We start from the raw sequence: 14,971 nt of genomic DNA, 5'->3' as shown, positions 1-14,971 counted from the left end.
AAATCACACATTTGTTTGTCACATGTAGTAGACCATTTTTTTTGCCGTGGGTCTCCCGGCTACCGCAAGTATATTTCAAACCTGTGGGAAGCACTGTCATATGATATAAAAATAAGATACAAAAACTCATCGGGGCAAAAATGCCAGTTTATCTTGAATTTTGAGGATAACGTAGTAGCTTGATGTCAGCTCGCACATCTTTAAAAACGGTAATATATCATAATAGACGATACATATATCACACATATGAAGAATGAAAATACAACTGAACCATTTTAACATACCTTTTTGTTTTGCTTCTCTCTTCCTTTCCAGAGACACGATGTCGTAAAGGCCGCGAATTGTCACGTTAACAAGCAAATCCACTGAGACAGAATAATACAAATGTTACACTAATTAGATAGTTTTAATTTGATAAATGATTTAGACATGTCTAAGTCAAAGTGTCATCTAATATTCAAGACCTTTCAAAAGTATCCCAAAAATAAGACTTTATTTATGGCCTTAAAGGTGCAGTGTGTAAATTTCAGCGGCATCTAGCGGTGAGGTTGCGAACTGCAATTAACGGCGCACACCCCTCACTTTCGGAGAAGCTACGGTGGCCGTGCCGACATAACACAAAGATGTAGTCGTTTGACAGCAGAGCATGTGTTGCCAAGTCCTTGGCTACTTTTACACTGTTGCCATGGGTTGTTTTTAATGTCTGCGGTTCGAAACGAACCCAAATAACATGATATTTAGCCCCTGAATAGCGAAAAACGCAAATTTTACCGCCTGAAACGCCATTGGGCTAGTTTTGAGTAGCAATGGACTATATGCACGGTTACTTCCTGGTTGTTTGTTTAGCCAGCTCTGGAATTTCCGGTGAACTGTTAGCTGTTCATTCTGTAATCACTGTACATCGACACAAAACCATCAATGTTTGACTTTTTAATGTTGTATTTATATTTTAATGCAGTTATCACATTTACGTAATTTGCCAATAAACCAGTTTTATTGATTGCAATAAAGACAAAGCTACTGGGACCGTTTAAACACGCAGTGTTTGTAATTAGACACGCATTTTTCCCCCAGCACTTCAAATGTTATTTTTAATGTGATGACCACAAACATTATTTGTTCATCCTTCTGAGATTGTTCTCATTGTAAAACCGAACATTTAAGAAATGTAGAAAATTCAACATATGATAGAAAACACTTATTACAAAATAAAAAAGTAAATAATTGCCACTTTAACCAGCAGGGGGCGGCAAAGTAGCATTCATTTGCGCATACATCAGCAATTTCCTCTAATCGTTTTTCACTTCATTTTTGACTAAATATTAAACATTATAAAATAACTAGGTTTAAAAATACATTTTGTCAATGTGAAGTATGAAAAAAAGTCTCATGAAAAACAATAACTTTTCTTGTGAATGAATGACAAAGAAAGTGAGCGCCGCACTTTCCCTTTGTAATCACAGCAGCTGTCAGTGCAGCACAAGAATGATGATATCAACACACTTGTAAAAACACACATTTTAATCAATTAATCTAACTAAAGTGCACAATAAATATTTAATTCTTGAAGCTTTTTTTCACATAAAAGTGTGAAAACTAATGGTCGAATTGAATTTAGCTGACGAGGAACACTGAGGTACGTCTTTATTTATTTATTATGCTGTCTTACGTTTGAATAACTAAATTAATGCTATGCTATGATTATTCAAGTGTCTATATTCTGATTATAAACTAAGTATTACACTACTGATGCTCAACACACCAGCAAATGACATTTCACTGGAAGTTTTTGAGCTGGCTTATATTAATGTGGAAGTTCTAAAGAACGCTCTGTGCATATAGCCCATTGGGCGGATTTTGTTGTGAAAACCTGGCAACCCTGCAGCAATTCTAACAGAACAGTCTCTGCTAATAAACTAGAGAACTACTACTACTTCGTGCATATTGACGATGCAAGCTGCCTCCAAAAACACACATAGTGATTAAGTAGAGTGTTTGTCCGATTATGGCTGCTGTAGAAACATGCCGGCACAAAATGGCGACTTGACATGGAGGGGTGACCCGCGGTGTATGGCTCATTCTAAGGTAATAAAAACATAATGGTTCATTATGTAAGGTCTTTATGCACCACTGAAAACATAGTTATGTATATTATATTGCATTTCTGTAATTAGATCCTCCCAAATTTTACACATTGCACCTTTAAATTTTAAAAACCTAATTTAAGACTTTAAGGATGTGTTCAGGGGCTCAAAAGAACAACAGACATCTTATTAAAGACTTTATCACAGCTTTTTATTGTATATCATACATGGAATGTGTAAAAGAGCAATGTACAAAATATCTATACAAAAATATACTTGTAAACATACATAAAGCTTTGGTACCTTTAGAGTGTGTAACTTTACTATGTGATATATGTATTGAGATGTGCAATTTAATAAGGCCTTGTGCATACATACAAACACTTAAATTGTTATAATCAAGACGAAGAAGAAGAATCAAGATGAAAAGACAAGACAAAGCCATACAAACACCTTCTCAAACTCTGTTTGGGTATATTATTTGTTTGCATGAAAATAAAGATCAATGTAAGAAGTACCCAAACATTGTGTGTATGTGTTATTATTATTGGACTGGTACTAATTTGATTCTAATGTACTGTGAGTCATTCAGATATACTGTTATTATCAATGACACATTGAACAGCAGGATTCTGTACAAAACAAAACATGATGTCCTTCATCAGTATTGTTGAATATGTTAGTTTGCTTCTCAAGTAAATGTATGTTGATTTAAGAATGTTTATTTAATTGTACTGGAGAATAAGACCATAGAAAGTAAGAAAATCATTTTTGCAGTGTATCTGTACAATCCATGCTAAAGAAAAACAATCTATCCTGTGTTCTCTGTCGGTTCCCTTTACAGAATGTAAAAACAAAATGAAATCACAAATAATCACATATGTGTGTATAATCTATTTGCTTCAATTACTCAGAAACATTAAAGTGCAAGTTTGCTACACGAATCTTTAGTTAAAATCAAAAGTTCAAAAAATCAAAAGTTAAAATCAAAAGACACAGGCCGCTGCCTGAATACAATGCACTTAATTTTTTTTTACAAAGTTCAAAAACCCTCTATAACATATCTCATCACATATCTCTGAAGTGTTTGAAGTTTGATTTAAAACTGTACCTTTTGAATAACACAATGAATGTAAAGCATCAGCTGATTCTAGCATTGCTTTCTGCAGTTTATAATACTGCATTGTACCACTTTAATAAAAATGCAAAAGAAAAACAAGAAAGGTTCAAGCCTCAACCTTCACAGACGGTCCTTTAAGAGCACACGAGGAAGTCTAGCATATCATTCTGATGCATTCATGAGCATTTGTTTTGAACTGATGTATGCAATTTCAAATCTGCTCAAAATGTACATTAAAATTACTTCATGATGACAGGAAGTAGGAATGTGTCACAGGAAGCTCTCCTCCACTTCTAGACTTCCAGAATGTTCTGGCAGCAGTTCCTCCCGCTCAGGTTCTGTACTCGGGGTTTCCATGGAGTCCGTCTCCTCATCAGAGCTTAAGGAGCTTTTAAAGTGAGAGAGAGAGAGACATCACACACATACTCACTCACACATGAAGTTATGAAGTTTGATCCTCCAGGGGGTTCTATGAATAATTAGAAAATTCTTTATAAAATAAGTATTAGCTCATTATTGTCACAAAGTCATATACAGTACAGTCCAAAAGTTTGGAACCACTAAGATTTTTAATGTTTTTAAAAGAAGTTTCGTCTGCTCACCAAGGCTACATTTATTTAATTAAAAATACAGTAAAAAAACAGTAATATTGTGAAATATTATTACAATTTTAAAATAACTGTGTACTATTTAAATATATTTGACAAAGTAATTTATTCCTGTGATGCAAAGCTGCATTTTCAGCATCGTTACTCCAGTCTTCAGTGTCACATGATCCTTCAGAAATCATTCTAATATGATGATTTGCTGCTCAAGAAACATTTATGATTATTTTCAATGTTGAAAACAGTTGTGTACTTTTTTTTTCAGGATTACTTGATGAATAGAAAGTTCAAAAGAACAGCATTTATCTGAAATACAAAGCTTCTGTAGCATTATACACTACCGTTCAAAAGTTTGGGGTCAGTAAGAATTTTTATTTTTATTTTTTTTGAAAAGAAATTAAAGAAATGAATACTTTTATTCAGCAATGATGCATTAAATCAATCAAAAGTGTCAGTAAAGACATTTATAATGTTACAAAAGATTAGATTTCAGATAAACACTGTTCTTTTGAACTTTCTATTCATCAAATAATCCTGAAAAAAAATACTGTACACAAATATTTTGTACAATTGTACACATTAAATGTTTCTTGAGCAGCAGATCAGCATATTAGAATGATTTCTGAAGGATCATGTGACACTGAAGACTTCAGCTTTGCCACACAGGAATAAATTACTTTATAAAATATATTCGAATATATTCAACAGTTATTTTAAATTGTAATAATATTTCACAATATTACTGTTTTTACTGTATTTTTAATTAAATAATGTAGCCTTGGTGAGCAGACAAAACTTCTTTTAAAAACATTAAAAATCTTAGTGGTTCCAAACTTTCGGACTGTACTGTGTGTCGCTTGGCATAATGAATAAATGTAAAATAAATACATGATAAATAAACAAATATACACTTCTTCACATTAAAATTATATACAATTTATATTATATATGTATCATTTATATGTTTTATATATCTGTTATATTTTATCATATTAAGTTATCATTATAAGTATTTATTATAAAAAAAAATATTAAACTAAACAAATTTATACTATGAATGCATATGTCGCTGGGCCAAATTATTAAATGTAAAATAAATACATACTAGCTAGGTGAATAAATAAATATATAAATAAATGTATATATTATTTTTCTTTTCAAGTTTTAAAGTGTTTATCTATACCATAAAAGGTTTAAGCAAAGGCTCTCATTCCCACGTTAAAATCACACCCATTTGCACGGATGAACAGATTATTCATGGATTTTTTTATAAAAACAGAAGTGATCCCCTCTATATGGAAGAGGAAGAGGTAATGTCTCATCTTTCCTTCATCCTCTGCGGTTTATAATGGTCTGATTTATTTTTGATCACAGGAAGTCAGCGTTACCTCGAGGGGATTTCCGTCAGCACTGGCTCTTCCTGGGTCTCCTCCTCTGGCTTGGGGTCGGGGATGGGGATGATGTACTCATTGTGTGGAGCCTCCTCTCCGTCGGCCTGCGGACGCGGGGTCGGGTTTGGTGTTTGATCTGAGGTGGGAGATTGAGGAGGGAAGACACCCGGGAATGGAGAGGGGACCCGTGGCTTCACACGAGCTACTGCAGGGTGATCGCTCTTATGAAAGCTGTCGCTCACCTGAGAGTATCTCTGAGGGAGAGATCATGATGATACTTTGAATTTACACTGCAACAGACACAATCAGAGCCTTGTGTACATAACCGGTCAAACGATTGGAATAATTAACTGTTTGAAGCCATTAATGCCCACTAAGGCTGCATTTATTTGATCAAATATTATATTAATAATATTGTAATATTACATATTATTACATTTTAAAGTCTATTCAAAATGTAATTTATTCCTGTGATCAAAGCGGAATTTTCAGCATCATCATCTTCAGTGTCACATGATCCTTCAGAAAACTTTCTAATATGCTGATTTGCTGCTCAAGAAACATTCTGACATCAGCTCAAAGGTTTGTTTAAAATGTATCAGTATGTGCTCTCATTCTTAAAGGGACAGTTCACCCAAAAATTTAAATTAATTTACCCTCAAGTGGTTCCAAACCTGTATGACTTTCTTTCTTCTGTTGAACTAAAAAAAAAAAAGATATTTTGAAGAATGTGGGTCACCAAACAGTTGATGGTAGCCACTGAAAGAAAATACAGAAGTCAATGCTAGCGTCAACTGTATGGTTACCAAAATTCCTCAAAATATCTTCTTTTACTTCAACAGAAGAAAGAAATTCATACAGAGTTTTCATTTTGGGTGAACTATCCCTTTAAGTTAAAAACTGCTCCTATTTGAACAGATTATTAATGCATCTGAGTTTGACTGAATGTTTAAATTCTGTTTCATGTTTGACATTTCTCTGCATGCTCCTTTTCTTTGTGTGATTTGAGAAAGAGCAAAGGGCTTTAACCACAGAATGACAGAGAAATAAGTTTTTGTAATATTACTATTAGAATTCCTTTGCAATCTATTATTTAACCATGGAAACGAAACAAGGAACATAAAGGAAACCTTTTTATATCCGTCTGAGAGCATGTTCCCCATCGTGTGCACCAGAAAGGAGAACTCTGGACGCTTCTCAAACTTCTCATCCCAACATTTCCTCATGACCTCATAACTGCAAAGAACAAACGATCAGCTTTCAATCCAAACCCACCATCAACATCACCACCATCAGATTTATTTAGAGATGCCACAAGAATTTTCCAGAAGCTCAGTGGCTGTGATTTAAACAGACAACCCTGCCTTTTAATGTGCGCAGTCTTTTTTACTGTATGAATCTATAAAACAAGGATGAATGCAATAATAAACATTCAAGCCTATATGTTTATTTAATTGTCATTCACGCCAGTATGTGAATGAAGTGCAGACATACATGTCCTCAGAGGCGTACGAGGGTTTGGCCATGCGGTAGCCTCTCTTCAGAGCGCTGTAAAACAACTCATTCATCGGCAGGTCTGGATATGGTGTTCCTCCTGCAAAATCAGCCAGAAAATCACCAATAAAGAAAGCTTTTCATTTCACTTCAAGCTCACAGAAGACAGAAAAAAAAATCCTGTATTTGTAAAAGCAGAAAAAGAACAGACGGCTTTAGTTTTTTGATAATTCAACAGTGAGCAGTTTTGTGCTTAAAATAGCTTGTTTTAAAACTCTTATAAAAGAACAGCAAACATGCCTTACGAAAGAATTGGTAACACTTTAAAATAAGGTCTTGTTAATGCATTAGTTAATATGAACTAACACTGAAAAATACTTCTAAAGCATTTATTATTCTTAGTTAATGTTAATTTCAACATTTACTAAAACATTCAAATCAAAAGTATCTTAATATTATCTAATGCTAACACAGTTGTATTTGTATTAACTAACATTAATCAAGATTAATAAATAAATACCATGACAAATGCATTGCTCATTGTTTGTTAATGCATTAAGTAACATTAATGAACCCTATTGGATAATAAAGTGTTGCAAAGAATTCTTATAATCATATAAGATGGATATCATTGCTAAAAGTGATATATACATGTATTTTTTATAGGTTTCACACTATGAAAATTATTTAAACACAGGCCTGAATTAATAATTTTTAATTTTTTTTTCTGTTTATAGGAATTTATACAACATCTCTGTTAGGATACTGATATAATATTGTATTACATTTATTCATTTGGCAGATGCTTTTATCCAAAGTGACTTACACTGCATTCAAGCTATATATTTTCATGCATTTCCTGGGAATCGAACCCATGACCCTGCATTTCTAGCGCCATGCTTTCTCACAATACACATTTCAGGTAGGACGTATAGTATAAGAAACCTGATCAATGTTCATTTCTACATACACACAAAAAACATGACTGCATAGACTGTCAGGAGAAAGAATAAGTGAGCAGACTCACCCAGAGTGAAAATTTCCCAGAGTAAGATGCCGTAAGACCAGACGTCACTCAGAGTGGTGTACAGGTTATGAAAGATGCTCTCTGGCGCCATCCACTTCAGAGGAAGAAATGTCTGCAGAGAAACACACACCATTTCATTATAAAATCACAACTATTCTACTACTACTACTGTATACTACTTCAGTGATTTATTGCATGTTTTTTTTTGAATGAATGTGTTTGTTTATTGAAGGATCTTTCCACGTACGCTGCCTTTGGAGATGTAATTGTTGTCATGCATGATGTCTCTGGCCAGTCCAAAGTCACAGATCTTGGCCAGTTTGCCCTCACAGATCAAAACGTTTCTTGCCGCCAAATCTCGATGGACACACTGACAGACAGATAGAAAGATGTGCTTTAATTTACAAAGAAAAAAATTAGACACTTTCTCTAGATCAGCATATAATGCAGTTTAAAGATTAATCAATACATTGGTTTACAGATTCACAGCATTTCCCATTTACAACAGCAGATGGTGATGTATGTTTTCCTACGGGCCAGGGTTATTATATTTAACTAAAACTAAAGACTTCATAACTTGAACTGGAATAAAATATTTTAAAAAAATGATTACTTAACTGAAATACTTAAAAAAAAAATGAACTTAAATTTTATGTTCCCAAAGCAACATTCTCATTTTTATTTATTTTAACGATGTAATAAAATAACTAAAATTAAAAGTGAAATAAAAATTAATAAAAACTATATAGACAAAAAACCAACAACTAATAAAATGCCAAAAAACAACAAAATTACTAAAATTTGAACTAAAATTAAAAATACAAAATACTGTATAAGAAAATATAAAACTAATTCAAAATATGCATAAAAAGCATGAAATTTGAACTAAAATTAAAACAGAAAATATAAAAATATAACTAATTCAAAATATTCATAAAAATTACAAGAGTATGCTACTAAAATAACACTATTAAAACATGCGTGACAGATTCTTCTGAGTGGAACGGTGAGAAATTGGATTAATATTATTTTATAATTTTAGGTCTAATGTTTTGCAGGTCAACAGTTTTACTCCTGTAGCTATAACAGATACTCACGTTCTTTGAGGCCAGGAACTCCATGCCTTTTGCCACTTGGTAACTGAAACCAACAAGGTCAACGTAGCTCAGAACCGGAGAATCACTGATGACCAGAGAACGATCCACCCTGTGACCTGTGACACACACAAACACCATAAATCACACAACCTCATTGATGATGCAAATACAAATGCAAAAAACATGCAGTGCCATGGGATTCTTTGCAGTACTTCAGAATTGTAAATACCATAGAACATGGTAATCATGTACCATCGTATTAGCTTCTAGCATCACTGCAAAAATTATTTTCTTCTTCAGTATTTTGTCTTGTTTTCCAGTACAAATATCTAATTATTCTTAAAGTTCCCCTATTATGCTACGTTAAAGGCTCCTAATTTTGTTCTGGAGGTCTCCTTCAATAGGTTTACATGCATCCATGCTCAAAAAACACTTTTATTTTCTCATAATATACATTGCAGCATCAACTCTTTTCTCACACTGTCTGAAACGGTTCAATCAAGAATTCGGTCTCTCTAAACCCCTCCTTTCCGACAGCTTCCTCTGCTCTGATTGGTCAGATGGCCCAGTCTGTTGTGATTGGTCGACCGCTTGCAGTGTGTGTCAGAAACAAAATGCCCATTACCATATCTGAATAAGCGTCATCTCGACATATTGACAACACAAACCAAACTCTTCCAAGCCTCAGCTACAACTACTGTGTTTGAGGGCGGGGCAAAATAGACACTGTTCGCAGCAGCCAATGAAGACCATAGGCTGGCATTATGCAAATTTGTTAAAAACCTACATGGGTTCAAGCAGGAAGTCAGACTAGATTTACTGACGACTCATTTCAGACAATAACTGCTTTTATCTGCACATTCACAAACAGCTTTATTAAACTCCAGGTAATACAGGTAATATCTGAAAAAATCATGCTACTTTCTTGAGAAGCAAAATGACAGAAAAATCTAAATTAAGTTTTGATAACTCTGACTTTATGCTTTAAGCAAGAGAAAGAAAAATCTATCAATGGGGGAAGAAACAAAGTTTAATTTTCTTTCCCCATAAACAGATATTTTTTCTTGTTCTAAGCATAAACTCGCTTCATTTTGAAATGTAAATTTTTTTTGTTTGTTTTTTCTTTTGCAGTAATCAGTGTACCACATTACTATTTTATCAGGGTTATCAGTCCAAAAGAAGCTGAACTCAACCTGACATCCTCTCAACTTAAATTAAAACACATCTTTAGAAATACTCAAACAATAAATAAATATTAAATAAACAATGAGACATTTTAGTCCTGATTTAAATAGTTCAGAAACCTGAAGCGTTTCATTAAGTTCTTTGGACATCCTGTGAGATGAGGAAGTGAAACATTAATGAGCATTATGAAAGAGATCTCTTTGTCACACAGACGCTGTCTGTGCTCAACTTGAAGGTCACTGCAGCATCACAGAGCCAAAGATTACACAGAGGCATGATGGGAGTTTTAGGATGTTAGTTCTATTTCCCTGCAGAAGGTCCCAGTACATCTGCTGAACAAGACAAAACCTACAGTCTTACACCATGATGTGAACTTCCTCTGTCTGAATCACCACAATATTACAATATTAAAATTAAAGTATAAATAAAGACTGTTTAAACATACTAAACTCTAACATTTCATTTGATTAATTAAATGAATTATATGCAAATTCATGAAGATAAACCAGGTGTGGCAGTGCTGCTAATAAACTCTGTAATAATCATTTAGAGTTTCAGCAAATACTGAAAATATGTTAATGGCGATTATTATAATGATTAATAAATGCAATGCAACTAAAATTGCAAAAGGTTATATACATACATTATATATATATATATAAATATATATATATATAAATATATATATATATATATATATATATATATATATATATATATATATATATTCAAAAGACAACAGGAGTTTGGTTTACTATTTACACATTTGCATAATTTCTGTGGACTGTGATTTTCTTTTTTTTTTTACCAGTATTCCTCCAAAATAAAAGCTAGAGGATTTGAAATGTTAAAAACTTGCGGGTTTGAACATTTTAAAGGTGATGAATTTAAGACATAAATATTGATGACTGAGTAAAATAAATAATTTTTTTATAATTATCAACTATGCATTTTTTATTACAACTGATATACATTATATATTATATGAAGTATTTATGTCTTCATGTTAATTAGAGTTATAATGAATAATGATAATAATAAAGACTCAGAGAGGTTTAGCTGGTATCAGTAGGAGGAATATGAGACGTTTTCATATGAGATGAAAAGTCACATTGAAGTTTAAATTAGTTAAATAAAAAAAAAAAAAATAGAATTTTTGGGCCAAATTGTGCCACCCTAAATCATTTAAAAATAAACACAATCAAAATAAAACATTTACTAAAACAAATCTAATATTTAATCTGTTTACCTGCATGTCATGTGACCACTAACCAACATCAGAGAACGAATGTGTGTGAACGAATGTGATGTTAAATTATTTAAATATTACCTTACACCGTGTCTACACCAGACGCAACCGTTGTTGCTCGCATCGCAACAGCTAAAAGCTGTCTACACTGTAGACATGGTGTTAAAATCCCAACAGGTAATTCAAATAAATATTTTACATCTAAGGGTTTCAGCTGACAAAAAGCTTTGAGAATCATGCTGTAGTTGATTTGAGTTAAAGGGCTGTAGACAGCAGGTGAAGTGTGTACCTTGCTCCTGGTAGATGTCTTGCTGGTAAGGGGACTCGTAGGGTGACGGCTGGATATCTGCATACTTGATAGTGTCCGTGAGCTCCTGCATCGGAACATACTCCGTCTGCTCGTCTTTGGTCATGTCCATATATCCGCCATCACACTCACTGCCAAATGACACATACCTGCAGAGCACAGAAATACTACCTGATTACATGTGTCTTACTTAATCTAATGTTATAGTCAAGCATGATTAATATTCACTGTACTATTTCATGTTATTTTTAAATGTACACAACTGGTCAAAAGTTTGGAATAATTAACATTTGTTAATGTTTTTGAAAGAAGTCATTCAGCCATAATTCTCTTACTCTTTTCCGGTTGGCACATTGCTATCATTACAGATCTGGCTGCCATTGGCGATGTGGTTCTTGTCAGCGTAGTACTGGAGGAAGCTGTGCTTGTTCCTGTGCAGGTAGTCCACCAGATCACCATAGCGACAGTATTCTGTCACCAGATATAAGGGACCTGCGTAAAAAACAAAAATACAACCTGAAAACACATCTCAGAACACACGAAAAAGATCAGTGGCTTTAAAGCTGGGACACACCAAGCCATGTCAAACAACAAGTGGCGATGAAAGATGACTCGCATCGGCTGCGTTTCGGCCAAAAAGCTGTTTGAACACACAGAAAGGACTAAAGGTGACTGTCAATTAGCATGTGTGTTCTGCACCTGCATGTAAGGAAATAACTGTCTATTCAGCAGGTGTAAATATTCTATATTCGTCATTCAAAACCGAAACTGCAGATATACAAACCGTAAACAAAGCAGCGCTTGATTACCATGTTGAATATCAATCACGCTGATCACTTCCTTCATTCTAGCCAGCTCATGTTATTTTGAAAATATTCATGCATTGGAATGCTCAGGTAAGATGACATAAAACTATAACAGCCTTCTGTCTGTACTGTCTTTGCTCGCGTGCATCGACTCTTTCACTAAGCTGAACAGCCTTCACCGACGGCCTCATGGCAATATGGCATGCTAAATCTAAACGGTGTCCAACTAGAGCCAACGATGCAGAGCACACCAAAAAAACTAAGCTGACCGATGCTCAAAAATGGCCAGACATCGCCTGACCGTCAGGCTTGGTGTGTCCGAGGCTTTAAACATCTAGAATGTTTATGCTAATAAACTATAGGTATCTGTAGGAAAAGGTGTCTGTTTTTTTGTGCTGATGTTTGCTCACCTTGTTTGGTGCAAGCACCCAGCAGGTTGACGATGTTCAGGTGAGGACCCAGGTGACTCATGATCTTGAGTTCAGACATCAGAGCTTGTGTCTCGCTTCTCCGTGCTGTCGCTGCAGTGACGAGACAACACAAATAACTACAACCATCAATAACGCTCACACACCTGTGTTTAACTGTGGGTTTCACACATACATTTGAGCATTTTGACCGCTACTTTAGTGGTGGATTGGGAACGGCCGAGACCATACGCTGTTGCCTCAACAACACGCCCAAACGCTCCAGATCCCAAAGTACGACCTGAAGAAAGAGACACACGTCAGGTAAATAAAACACCAGGACAGATAAACACTAAATAGTTGGTAAGGTAATCTAGTATTTTTGAGTATCCAGCTACATCTGATGAGAAAAGAGACTGTGGCTATAGTAAGTGTGGTAGATCAGTGTGTCCTGTTCTCACCCAGCACCAGACTGTCCCGTGGCATCTCCCAGGCCAGGTCATAGGGCAAGTGAATGGGGTCAACGTAGATGTACTCGTGTCCATCTAAACTAACTGATTCAATGACCTTCCACCTGATTTCATAGCGTGGCTTCTGCAGGCAAAACAATGTAGAGTTTAAGTATAATAATGTTAAATCTGTAGCAGCACAATGTGTCTCAGTCAGACAGGGTCACTGACCTTCCTCCACACAGCGATGAGGATGATGATGGAGATGATGGCGATGACCACCAGTGCCAAGACTGCGGCCAGAACAGCCACCTGAGAAAACAATGCTGGACAGAAAAGACAAAAGTTTATAAGTTATGTACTCAAAATCTTAATTTTTAATGCATTAAACATTATTAGTGTCATATTTTGGTTGGTGTATTTTCAACCACCATACAGAAACACTTTTCACCATCCAATCAATTACTAGTTTCAAGTTTCAAGTTTATTATTTTTATAAAGCACATTTTAAACAACCTTGGTTGCCCAAAGTGCAAATAGTTTTTCAAAAGACTTTTGAACTCAGACACTGTGGGCGCTGTTTTGATAGATAAAGGCAATTTGTTCCACAACTTTGGGCCAGCTACTGCAAAGGCTCTGTCTCCCCTGCATCGCTAATGGACTTCAAATACTATAATTATAATTACTAATGGACATTAACCCTCTGGAGTCTGAGGCTGATTTGGGGCCTGGAGAACTTTTGACATGCCCTGACATTTGTGCTTTTTTCAGTTGTTCATAAACATATTAATGGAAAAAGTGTCATTACACTGTATTCAGCACAAACTAGGCTACAATAATATGTGAGGAACATGTATGTACATGTTTGTGTTTTTGAAGGAATAACATTTATGCGTGGTTGTTGAAAAAACAAAAAACTTAAGTCACTGAAATAAGGCCAAAAAAAGTATAATAAATCTGTGTTCATAAGACTTTAGGGTATTGGAGGTTGTAGACTAGAGTTTTTGCTTCAAAATTATGTAAAAATTATGCTGCCTACTCCTTCATATTTAACAATATATTGATTTAGTTTTTGTAAGACACTTTTTGCCAAGAAACACAGTATGCAAGGAGGCGTGAATCACCACTGAAAATGGGCCATTCTCACCTGAGAAGACAAAAGAATTGGATAGTAATGAGCTGAAATGACTTGCATATTAATGAGGCATTTCAGTCAGGTAGGCTGTGAAAAAAAACCTTCTGTGATGTCTCAAGCTCATTATGATATATGAAACATACAGAAAAATATTATTACAATATAAAGTAATGGTTTTATATTATACTTTAAAATATAATGTATTTCTGTGATGCAAAGAGTCTGAATATAGGCTTTTAGTTTAAAAGCATGCACATTTGGAGAAATATTGGATTCTCATATGCTTATGTCAATTTTCTATACAGAGGAGTTATTTTTATTTAATATTCACTGTCATTACTATGAGCGCTGGTGTTTTCAATTCATCCTTGAAGTCGGAGGGCGCTCTGTGCATTTTAGTCCACAAATTCATCTAAAAGAAGAAGAGGCTATTCCATGAATGGAGTTTCCAATACATACAGCAGCAGGAGGGCGCTAAAGAAACAAAAACTCATCTAAACTTCATCTGTAGAAGACAAGTAAACAGGAAGTAACTGCATGTCTTCTAGAGATCGCTAACCATGACTTTTACATCCAGATAAACACTTTTCAAGACAATAAATACACGATTGAGAT

The 14,971-nt window shown here is 34.5% G+C and overlaps 1 protein-coding gene across 6 annotated transcripts in view; it reads right to left on the bottom strand.

The window, feature by feature from the left end:
• Nucleotides 1–2,270: 2,270 nt before the first annotated feature.
• Nucleotides 2,271–14,971, bottom strand: part of pdgfrb (platelet-derived growth factor receptor, beta polypeptide) — a 52,734-nt gene continuing 40,033 nt past the window's right edge. For all 6 annotated transcript variants that reach the window (XM_067387113.1, XM_067386795.1, XM_067387031.1 and 3 more), the window contains 13 exons: nt 13,453–13,547; nt 13,234–13,366; nt 12,969–13,073; nt 12,776–12,886; nt 11,895–12,051; nt 11,542–11,708; nt 8,819–8,934; nt 7,969–8,091; nt 7,722–7,833; nt 6,695–6,794; nt 6,331–6,436; nt 5,198–5,454; nt 2,271–3,592 (listed from right to left, as the gene is read on the bottom strand). In XM_067387113.1, the coding sequence (XP_067243214.1) occupies nt 3,475–3,592; nt 5,198–5,454; nt 6,331–6,436; nt 6,695–6,794; nt 7,722–7,833; nt 7,969–8,091; nt 8,819–8,934; nt 11,542–11,708; nt 11,895–12,051; nt 12,776–12,886; nt 12,969–13,073; nt 13,234–13,366; nt 13,453–13,547 (1,700 nt within the window). In that variant the 3' untranslated portion in view covers nt 2,271–3,474. The remainder of the gene's footprint in view (nt 3,593–5,197; nt 5,455–6,330; nt 6,437–6,694; nt 6,795–7,721; nt 7,834–7,968; nt 8,092–8,818; nt 8,935–11,541; nt 11,709–11,894; nt 12,052–12,775; nt 12,887–12,968; nt 13,074–13,233; nt 13,367–13,452; nt 13,548–14,971) is intronic.

Source organism: Chanodichthys erythropterus, chromosome 1 (genome assembly GCF_024489055.1).
Source record: "Chanodichthys erythropterus isolate Z2021 chromosome 1, ASM2448905v1, whole genome shotgun sequence".
NCBI classification, from domain to species: domain Eukaryota; kingdom Metazoa; phylum Chordata; class Actinopteri; order Cypriniformes; family Xenocyprididae; genus Chanodichthys; species Chanodichthys erythropterus.
The sequence above is the reverse complement of the archived record's forward strand: the minus strand, read 5'-3'. Positions and strand labels throughout refer to the sequence as shown.